Source organism: Macaca nemestrina, chromosome 14 (assembly GCF_043159975.1).
Source record: "Macaca nemestrina isolate mMacNem1 chromosome 14, mMacNem.hap1, whole genome shotgun sequence".
NCBI lineage: Eukaryota > Metazoa > Chordata > Mammalia > Primates > Cercopithecidae > Macaca > Macaca nemestrina.
This window is the reverse complement of record NC_092138.1, coordinates 42525352-42537600: the sequence shown is the minus strand read 5'-3', so window position 1 is coordinate 42537600 and position 12249 is coordinate 42525352. Positions and strand designations below refer to the sequence as shown.

General features: G+C 32.4%; 1 protein-coding gene across 1 annotated transcript in view; it reads right to left on the bottom strand.

The window, feature by feature from the left end:
- Nucleotides 1-12249, bottom strand: part of LOC105489106 (tyrosinase related protein 1) — a 72653-nt gene that overhangs the window by 46472 nt on the left and 13932 nt on the right. The window contains 2 exon segments of the mRNA XM_071077416.1: nt 9184-9383; nt 10216-10362. Of these exon segments, the coding sequence (XP_070933517.1) occupies nt 9184-9383; nt 10216-10362 (347 nt within the window).

Here is a 12249-nt window from a genome sequence, read left to right as displayed (position 1 = left end):
AAGGAAATTTGATAGAATGTCCTCTCTTCGCCTTTTCTTCTACTCTTTAAGTTTCTCTTATGTTGTTTATATTTTTATGTCATATTGTTTTTATTTCTTCTTCAAAATGTTGAGTTTATTATTTTAAAAAAATCACTCCAAAGGATAGTACTGAAACGTGGAAAATTTGAATATGGATTATATGTTAGAACATAGTATTGCATCCATTTTAAATTTCCTGACTGTTGTACTGTGATTATGTAAGGGAATGCCATTGCTCTTAGGAGGCACATACTAAAACAAGGATAAAATGTCATAATATCTGCTATTTACTTTCAATTTTGTTCAGGAAAAATATTCATAATAACGATACACACATAGGTATGTGTGGAGATAGAGTAAAAAAGCAAATGTGCAAAATATTGACAATTGTTAAATCTAAGTGCAGTGTCCATGGGAATTTATTTTATTCTTGCAACTTTTCTATAAATTATAATTTTTTCCAGGTAAGTTAAAATAAGTTTTTGAGCCTTCTCTCAGGCTAGTTTTGAAACCTTTAAGTGTACATGTACAAAGTTAACCATGACTTTCACTGTATTCTCAGCAGCTGATTGGGGCTGATTCCCAGAGCTGGCTAGCCCTTTCACCCTTGTCACAAATTATCAGTGTCTTTGGTCCTGGCATCATCATCTATTGTATGTGAAACCATTTGGGTGATATGCCACTCACTCTTCATTTTGTGGCCCGGAAGGGCTTTATGATCAGTGATCATAATAAAGGGGGATAATGTATACAAGAGAATTTTAGTCGATAAAGAAGATACATTTTTGTCATTGTTATTTAGTTGAACATTTCAGTCTTGTGTAGATTATTAATCACACAAACTCATTTCTACTAAAATGAAAATTTCATTTCTTCTGCTTTCAAGAATGACATGAACATTTTTTAAAACCAGAAAAGGAATAACAGGTGTCTTCACTGCTCATTTCAGTTTGATATTCATAATCAACATTTTGAAATATGTTCAAAGGTGCCATCTTGGGATAATATTCTATTCAATTTTTAGCAGATATATTGGCAAAAGTCTGAGTAAATCTGAAGACCAGAAAGAAGTAACAATGAAGAAATGTATTTTACAACATGCCAGAAGCCAGTATTTTGGAGCATAAATAAAAAAAAGAATGCCAGAGTGTATTTCCATGTGTAATTTACTTATTTAATCAAAGTGCTTAATGATTGTTCTTACTCATTTTGCTAAGTTTCTATTTGAAAGCCCTGTCCTTTTTTCTCTTTTCCCCAAATTAGAAGTGTAAATACTTCTATATAATAGGAGAACACATGAAGAATGAATTTCTGCTTTAGTGTTACACATTCTGAGATAAATCATTCTTCACTGAGGTTTCCAGAAGTATCACTTGCTTTTTAAAAATTTTTATTTAAAAAAGTCAAGGTTGGTAAAGAATGACCAAGGTTCTCCTGCCTCAGCCTTTCCTATACACAGATGACACTTTTTGATACAACTTTTTCAGCTCTTCAAATTATTTCTTCTAATTTTGCCTCTGTTTTTAAATGTATTTTTAATCTTTTTTAAAAACTTAGAGATAGTAAGTTTTGATATTCTACCTTGGATGATGAGGACTCAGCTTTTATCATAGCCCTGCTCACCAACATATTTTACTTCACCCTTGCTTGCATTTTTCAATTTAGTTATATCATATTTTTGTTGTTATTTAATCAATTTCTTTTACTATTTAGATGGAATTTTTGTTTACAGCATAGTACATAGTACACTACAATGACTTTCTTTTCTGACACAAATCGTTGTTTCCCTAGAATTAATAATTATCCCACTTTTTAATTTGTTTGGTGTTTTATAATCCTTTTTGGATGAATTCCTCTAATCTAATAGAACTGAATATATCCTTTCAACAAGGTATTTTACTGTCCACACACCTCCAAGGTATTTACTGTCCACACACAAGATATTTTACACTCCACATACCTCCTGTGGAGATATGACTTTTATATTCTTCTGTCTCCTTCACTTAACATAAAATGTAGTTTGTGTTTGATCATTTCTTGGTTTATGTTAGATCATTTCCAACAGAAAAGAACTTTTTTCTTGAGTTGCAGACATTATTTAAGCTAGCTCAGGTTTGAGTCTTTCTTCTCTAACAACAGTGAAATTTAGAACTTTTACATACGAATCATTCAGGGCTACAAGATAGGTCCTAAAATAAAGGTGTATATTACTGGTATCCCCAGGTATAAGAGAAAGACAATTTATTAGTTGATAATGATGTCTTTATTTTGCAGAATATTCGTGAATATGGTTTTTTCTCCTTTCTTATTATAAAAAGCAGACAAATCAATAGATTTGCCTATTTAAGCATGGAATAATAGAGAATAAAATAGTAAAATTTTAGAATTCTTTAAGGCGATAGGAACTATTGACCTATTTTTCTTGATTATAGGGTACATTTTTTCAACAATAGAAACACTTGCATTCCCAGGATATTTCTCTCTAGATAATCAGTTTTTTAAAAATTTTGATTTTTTTAATCCTCCTCTTTGCCCTGAGATGATAATTATTATCCTTCATTTGTGTTGACATCATTCTTCTCTTCAAACCATTATTATTGTTTTTAATAAGTATTTATCCAAAGCTTATTACATGCAAGACATTCCACTAGGATAAGGATAGAGAACTATACAAAGATTTGGCTCTATTTCCCAAAAACTTTAAAAATGTACTAACAAAATAATTATACAATTAATGTGTATCTTAATCAAATCAAAATTCAAATTATTTGCTTTTTGAGAGCATTTAGTGTGATACCTTATGTACACAATTACATATTTCCAACCTTTTTTGAGGCTTAAGTTATCGCTGGAAAAATTTCTAATATATATTAAAAATTAATCCTGTATTCTACAGTCTCAGTCAACAATATTTATTTCTCTAGGAACTTATCAATCTCATCTTCTCATCTTTCTAATAACTGTATTGGGTTTCATTTATCTTTCAATTTCATATATGTATGAAATATTTCAGTAAAATGTGTCTGTTCATTCTTCCCCCTTGTAAACATTTACTGTTCACTGCACTAGAAATTGGTGAAACAATGTTAAGTAGCTTAGTTATTCTGATCTTCATGATTATGAGACAACCACATCTTCTTAGTATTTTTGGGCTGTTATATCCTTGCCATATCCTATAATTTCTGCATTATCCTGTATTTCATCTTACCAAATGAAATGAGTTGTGGAGGAATATAAAAGTAAGTTCTTATTAGCTGTATTGTCTTGTACAAATATGTTCACCTCCATGTAATGCAATTTATTTATCTGAATAATGAAAGAGCCAGACTGGACAATACTCAGATTTATTCCATCTTTATAAGAAAGTTTCAATAGGAAACTTTTGGAAAGTATGCTATGCTGAAGGATAAATGAATTTGGCTTAATTTCTACTTTGCTAAAATTCCATACCACGTTTACAACCCATAGTTATAAATTAGGAACCAACAAACCAAAGAACACATGGGTAAGGTATGGCTCCTAATGTAATGTCTTGATAATATTACAGTAAATATGGTTTTTAAAAATCTGGGAACAAAGATTTCTTTAAGAACACTCACTTAAATGCAGGAGAATTGAGGGGATTTATAGGGGCCTCAATCCTTGATGAATAGGGGCAAAAATAACTGTAATAAAAGCCTCAGAAATATAAAGGATCATAAGGGACTTTTAAGAACGAGTATGTGCCAAAAATTGGATAATATAGAAGAAATTGATGAATTCTTATAAATATACAGGCAATATGGTTTGGCTCTGTGTCCTCAACCAAATCTCATCTCTGACTGCAATCCCCACTTGTCAAGGCAGCGACTTGGTAAGAGGTGATTAGATCATAGGGATGATTTCCCCCAGGCTTTTCTCTTGATAGTGAGTGAGTTCTCAGGAGATCTGATGATTTTTTTTTTTGTTTTTTTTTTTTTGTTTTTTTTTTTTTGAGACTGAGTCTGGCTCTGTCGCCCAGGCTGGAGTGCAGTGGCCGGATCTCAGCTCACTGCAAGCTCCGCCTCCCGGGTTTATGCCATTCTCCTGCCTCAGCCTCCAGAGTAGCTGGGACCACAGGCGCCCGCCACCTCGCCCGGCTAGTTTTTTGTATTTTTTAGTAGAGACGGGGTTTCACCGTGTTAGCCAGGATGGTCTCGATCTCCTGACCTTGTGATCCGCCCGTCTCGGCCTCCCAAAGTGCTGGGATTACAGGCTTGAGCCACCGCGCCCGGCCGATCTGATGATTTTTTAAGGGGCTCTTCTCCCTTTGTTTTATCTTCCCTGCTGCCTTGTGAAGAAGGTACTTACTTCTCCTTTGCCTTCTGCCATGATTATAAGTCACTTGAGCCACCCCCACCCCACACCCAGCCATGTGGAACCGTGAGTCAATTAAACCTCTTTCCTTTATAAATTACCCAGTCTTGTGTATTTCTTTATAGCACTGTGAAAATGAATGAATATAACAATATGCCAAGACTGAATTATGAAGAAAACAAGATCCAGTGACTTGCTATCTACAAGAAACTCACTTTAGATGCAAAGATACACATAGGCTGAAAGTGAAAAGATAGAAAACGATATTCCAAAATGGTAACAAAAAGAAAGCAGAAATGGCTATGTTTATGTCAGGCAAAACAGACTTAAAGTTGAAAATTGTCTCTAGAGATAAAGGTTATTATATTATAAAATGAACAATCACTAAGAAGATACAATTATAAGTATATACATATTCAATATTAGAGCATCTAAATATATAAATAAAATATTGACATATCTGAATGGAGAAATTGACAGCAATACAATAATAGTGGTAGACTTCAATACTTCCCTTTTAATAAGGGATAAAACATACAGGCAGAAGGTCAGTTTGCCAATGTTCCCCTTAATGTGTGGCCTGAAAGTTGTAAAACAGGCCAGGTGTGATTCAAACACCACGAGTTTCCTTTTGTGTATTAATGAAGCCCAATACCTCACTGTTTTCCTCCTTGATCAGTTGCATTTCATTTTTCCCTTTATGGGATGCATTGCACTATTGGCTTATATTTAATTTAAAATTAAAATTCCGTGGTTATTTTGCAAAAACTCCTGTCTCTTTCTACCCTTTAATTTTGCCATCATGCTTTTTAACTACCATATTTTGCATTTTCCTTTATTACCTTCATATCAGACTCTGTTCTTGGTTTATAGATACATTTTTCAAATCTATTTTTTTCACATTTATATTAGCTCTCTGCTCAACTTGATTTTCCATTGATCAGTTCGTTGTGAAAAGTTTGAGCAGGCTATAGCAAAGGAAAAATACATAGCATTATTGGATATTCACGGACTGGGCTCCGAACAAATGTCTTATAACTAAACCTTGGAACAGTTATTTTAATAGCCCCAAACTTATCTTTTCATGTTTTAAAATTACACGAACTTGTAAGTAAGCGCTATGTCTGAAATCTGCTTCTGGACATGAAGACAAGATGTAACTGAAGGCCAAAAAAGTAATAGCTTTTTATTTTTCATGTGTAGGACAGTCAGATATTTTAATTGACTCCACTTAGACTATAAAGCTTAAATCAGTTCGTAGCACTCACGTGCAATGGGTGCTTATACAACAAGAAATGGGTGATTATGCAACAATTTTCTTGTTTATTATTGTTACATTCAGGCTTTCTATTTCTTCTGAAATTGGTCTCAGTATGTTGTATGTTTCTAGGAATTTATCCATTTCTTATAAGTTATCCAATTGTTGGCATACAATTGTTCATAAAAGATTCTTCTGATCCTTTTGTTTCTTAGGAATACATTTTAATGCTTCCTCTTTCATTTCTGATTTTGAGTCTTCTCTCCTCCTCTTAATTTAGCTAAGGGTTTGTCAATTTTTTTATTTTTTCAAAAAAACCCCTTAATTTTCGGAATTTTCTCTTGTTTTATTATTCTGTACTTATTCTACTCTAATTATTATTATTTATTTATTTCTGCTAACTTTGGGCTTAGTTTGTTGTTCTTTTTCTAGTTCTTTGTGGCATAAAGTAGGGTGCTCATTCGAGATCCTTAGTTTTCAATGTAGGCATTTATTGCTACAAAATTCCTTTTTAGTACTTTTGTTGAATCTCGTTAAGTTTTGGTATGTTGCATTTTTGTTTTCACTTGCTTTGAGGTATAATTTAAATTCCTCTATGATTTCCTAACTGACCCAATAGTTATTTAAGAGTGTATTGTTTTTTCATCGTTGTGAATTTCCCACTTTCTTGCACTATTGATTTCTAATTTTACTCAATTGTGACCTTAAAAGATCTTTGAAATGACTTTTATCTTTTTAATTTTGGGGGACTTGTTTTGAGGCCTAACATAATTTATCCTGTGTATGTTCCACGTGTGTTTGAGAAGAACATGTTGCTGAAGTATAAGAATATTCTGCTGCTGTTGAGTGGTATGTAATGTATAAGTTCCTGAAGTCCAATTGGTGTACAGTGTTGTTCAAGTACTCTCTTTCCTTATGGATCTCCTACCTGGATGTTTTGTACATTAATGAAAGTGGAATATTGGATTCTACTACTAGTATTATATTGCTATCAATTTCTCCTTTCAGATCTATCAATATTTGCTTTGTATATTTAAGTGCTCTAATATTTAATATGTATATACTTACAATTATTATATCTTGTTAAATTGATCCTTTAATTATTACATAATGAACTTCACCTCTAGAGACAGTTTTTCACTTTGTCTATTTTGTGTGGTAGGATAGCCTCCCCTGTTGTCTTTTTTTTTTTTTTTCACCATTTTCAGAATATCCTTTTCCATTCCTTTACTTCCAGCCTATATGTATTTTTAAATCTAAAGTGAATCTCATAGACAGCAAGTCACTGGATCATGTTTTTTGATTCATTCAGCTACTATAAGCATTCTAATTTTGGATATTAAGCCATTTACATTAAAATAATTGCTGATTGGTGAGGACTTACTAACTGCCATTTTGTTAATAGTTTTCTGTTTTGCTCTTGTTTTAATCCTCTCTCACATTGTTTAATCTCTCTTCCATTGTTAACTGATGTTTTTGTAATGATTTACTCAAAGTTATATTTATATTATACTTATAACTTTAATATTATATAGTATTTATAATATAAGCTGCATTTATTATATTTATAGATGTGTACAACTTTATCTTATAATTATGATTATTTAGAATTGATGTTTTGAAACAAGACTTCTTTCTCTCTCCCACAATCTATTCCATATTAACTAGTTTCTTAGCTTTTAACCATTCCAAATTGTTTCTCTTCAACACTATTTGTGAACAGCACCATCACTACTATATTTATAAATATACAGCTTGATTATGACTCTCCCTGTTTCCTAGTTCCCATGGAATTAATTCCAATTATTAAGAATTGCATATAGGACACTCTGGTTTCATTTCCAATTTGTCTTTTTACTCCCCGCCATAAAAACTATGCTTTAACCATACTGACCTATTTTATATTTTCAAAAGTTCCATGCTCTTTTAAACTTCTGTGCCCTTGTCCATACTGTCACTTTTGAATAAAATGCCCTTCTCTGCTTTTATATTTGGTAAATCCATTGGCATTCCTTGAAGCACAAGTCAAATATGACCTTCTCAATTTTACAATTCTTATTTTCTTCTCTCCAAATCTATAGTGCCTTTAAATCTTTGACATCTAGTATGTGCTTAATAAATGTTTCTGAAATGAGTAATTAGTAAATCTACAAAAATATAAAGTGAGGTATTTAGTTTCATTGATGTTCTATATAAAAAGGCATCTTACGTTATGCAATGATTTATTTGAAAAGCTGTGAGTATACTGTATTTTAACAAATTGCAATGTATTCCAGGAGAATAAATTGAGTAATGCTAGTGTAAAATATCCTATTGTTATATGCATGCTCTTTGATATATTTTATTTGTTTATCTTGTGTATATATAGCCTTAATATTGCTGAATATAGGAAAACCAACTAACCAATCAGGGATACATAACTTCAACTTGTTTCTGTTTGTAGAATTTAGAATCTCAGTTTAGCCATTTTCTATAGTGTATGATTACTATTGTTACTATTTATTTTTACCGATTTTAATTAAAATGTTCACTTATGACCACCTTATACAATTCTTTGGAAGACTGTGTCATAGCACAAGATCAAAAAGATAAAATATATATCATGTTAGAAGAGAAGGGAAAAATAGCATTCACATAGAACTAGATAAAAAAGAAGACCAGTGAAATAATACGTTAATATTTTACTTGGAAAATACATAAAAGGCTGATAAATGATAAGAGAATGCTATTTAAATTAAGCACAGTGATTGGAATACTATTTATAGAGCAGTATAAAACATGTTCTCCATATGCTTTCTTCATGGACCTCTAAGATGTTAGAAGAGAAATTAGTAGGTGAAATGTATAGATAGGTAGTTTCTTTTTCAGTGAATTGAGTGGCAGGAAAACACAGTGGCAAACAAAGGCAATATCCACTGTTGCTTAAGAAAGCAAAGATATTCCCTCTCCAAAGCTTGACAAAGATGGTGATTTTGTTGTAGCCTTGAACCTGAGACTAAATAGTATATGTTGACTAAATAATATATTTGATTGGTCTTCAAATTGGAACATTAATTTGAAAAGTTTAATCAAAATTTCATTTGTTTATAACTACATATAATTTGCTTTAATTAATAACTGTGTTTTTCTTTAAAGCTGTTGACAAATATCCATGAATGGAAATGTGTTTATGTTTTAACATTTTAGAAATGCCCATTCATGTATTTTAAGTGGACATTCACTATCAAACATTATTTTCCTTTACACGTAAACAAAGCATAGTAGCTTACTTATATCTTCACATACTCAACTTTTAAATCATGCCAAAGATCTTCACACTATCCTTAAATATCATGGAGTTAGTGCCACTCACCATTTTAAATAGAACTGAAAATTAAAACCCATTGAAAAGATTCTGAAAGAGTCTTCCCAGCTTTGAAAATTATGCCTGGATCTTTAATTCTAACATATGCTTGTATTAGAAAGAAGGTAACAAAGTGAAAGAAGATACAGTTAACAACTCAATCTATTACATTCAACCAGGTAGTTTTGTGATACTAATTCATAAGACAGTAGGGCAACTATTAGACCACAGACTGATTAGGATTTCAGAGTTTTTCATATTCTTCAGCATAGTGTTGATATTGATCAGTGAGGAGAGGCTGGTTAGCTTCATCCATATTGCGTCTGGCACGAATCAGACAAGAAGCAGTCCCAAAAATCAACGCAACCAGTAACAAAGCGGCAACTACTGCTATGGCAATTATCTCAGGTACACTAAACTCCCGACCTATTTGGAAAGAAAGATAAAAATAAAAAGATAAATATTATAATAGTTATAACCAAAAATTGGACACCTGAAATTTAGGTAGAAATGTCTATTTTAATAGAAATCCTCATATTTAATTTATAATGGTCACATGGCCTTGAAGCCACTTCCTGATTTTTTTTAATGAGTGGACCCTATTGGGATAGTCATTGTTATTTCCATTTCATTTTGTGAAAGTGAGAGAATGATGTCTCAAAGAGTTTGAGTCACTTGCCTATGTCACCTGGTTAGTAAGAAGTAAAGTTGGCTTTGGAGCCTGAGTATTTTAGAGTATAAGTCTTGTACTTTTCCACTATGCCCTACTGCCTTTGTTGGGGAAAGATTTAAACAAGAAGTTTTTGGTTTTCAAAATCTCAGAAAAACACTGAAAAGTATCCCACTCCCTTTTCCTTTAAGATAGATAAATGCAGGCAATATGGTATAGTAGAAGAATTGGGGCATATTCCATGGGCCTAAGCTCAAACTCATTCTCTTCCCTTATTAGAAATGTGAATCTGTAAATAGCTAACCTATTTAAGCCTCAGCTTCCTTATTTGTAAAATGAAGATTTTCATACTCACCCCAAAGCACTGTGAGGATTAAATAAGATAGGGTGCTGTACAATAAGATCAGTGTCAGCTTAGTGTGGACTCTCAACAAATATCAAGTTCCCTCCCTTATCCTCAAATAAAAATACAAATGAAAGTTTCTAAGTCCAAATGGAAAACATAGCTTCAGAACACTGTGATTACTTTAAAGACAACATATTTGCTTGTGGAAATTATCACAGTAAAAATACACTTTCAATACTTACTTGGCCATTGAACTTCATAAGTGTATCCCAGGTTGTCTGGAGCAGTAACAAACATTTCTGTGTTGGTGACTGGGGGCCAGAATGGCACCATGTTGTATTGTCTATTATGTCCAATAGGGGCATTTTCCAATGGAAATGTAGATATATCTAAATTATTCCAAAAACAACTTGTTAATAAACATAATAAAATTAATATTCATATCATTATTGAGTTCTAAAGGGATCCAATATTCAAGGAGAACATGAAAAAATTTTATTTTTATTTTACACTGAATAAAGATAAGAATTTTCACTACAGCATGATGGGAAATTACATAAAACAGAAAATGCTTTGAATACAGTACCAATATACCACTTAATAAAAAAAGAGAGTTTAAAAGCAGGGGAGTTTTAGTATTTCATCATCTATAATGATGTTGAACAGTTTTTAAAAATTACATAAAGCAATTTGAATAAGGTATTAAATGTGTTTTTCAAAGCCAAAGAAAACATAAACCTGTAATTTGCTGTGGCATCAGCTGTAATTTAAAATTTGAGATACGGCATATCTATTAGAGGTTGTGCTTGTTTATGAATATTTCTGCTCAATATTTTTTATTTTGTCTGTTTACTTTTAGAGAAATCAATATTAGCTTTATTCCTAGGGCTTTACTCTGTTAGCAAAAAATGCTTAAAATTTTGAATCAAGGTCCTGGAATCCTATTCACTTCCTGATACCTCATGAATATAAACTATGGCTATTTATATTATTAATGAGTTTCTATCATCAGGAATAAAAAGAATGAAATTTTTTTGTGGCAAAAGATGTTTGTTTCTCTTTTTTTTGTTCTATATTTATGTTGGTACAATTAAACACCAAATAGAATGCCACACACACACACACAAAAGAGTTAGAAGTGGGATTGGGCAGACACCAATGGGAACATAAGTCAGTATTAAGAGGTACGGCCTTTAAGAGGTGATTGAATTATGAGAATTCAGCCTAATGAATAGATTAATCCATTCATGGATTCATGGGTTAATGGGTTATCATGGGAGAAGAACTGGTAACTTTATTAAGGGAGAGGGAGACACTTAAGCTAAGATACTCAGCCTCTGGACTATGTGGCACCCTGGGTTGACTCAGGGTCTCTGCAGAAAGTCCCCACCAGTAAGGCTTTCACAGATGTGGGCCCTCAACTTTGGATTTCTCAGCCTTCATAACTATAATAAATAAATTCAGTTTCTTAATTAATTACTTGGTTTCAGGGATTCTGTTATAAGCAACAGAAAACAAACTAAGACAGCTATCTAAGTATTAGATTTTCTCTTTGCTTGTAGATATAATACCTTGACAGGTACAGTGATTCCGTGAATCACAGAAGGGTGTTTCAGCATCTGGATTGAAGAAAAATTTATCATAGAAATGCCAAGTAGTGTTGATATTTTTGTGACTTTAAATTTACTATGTATTAAAGCTAATTAAATATTTATCTGTTAAAATCCACTGAGTACCTACTAATGCCAGATGCTGGTCTAGGCACTTAGGCTGTGGCATTGAAAAAAAGAGACAATATTTCTACTCTCAAATAATTCACATTCTAATGTATTATAAATTCATTGTTTATTAGCATTAGGTATTAAGATAATTTAGAAAACTTTTTAATTCCCCATTTTAGTTTTCTGCTTAACTCTGATTTGACCAGCCTCAATCCAGTTCAGCTTCAGCTGTGTGGTAAAGTTTTGTCCATTAAAATGAGGGGAGAAATAATAGTAAAAATAACAATAGCAATTGGATTGTCCTGTAATTTCCCTATGCAAGATCCTCCATGGCCCCCTATCTCTCTCAGAGTTAATCCCAGTATCCTTCAGGCTCTGCCTCCTGTGATCCCTTTTACCTTACTCTCTCTCACCATTCTCTCCCCAGACCCCACTCTACTCCAGCCACAGTTGGCTCCCTGTTCCTTTGTCTTAGGACATTCTTCCATATATCTACACAGTACTTCCTTTCCCATTTCCTGATTTTATCTGTCTATAGAGACTTCCACCATCTAA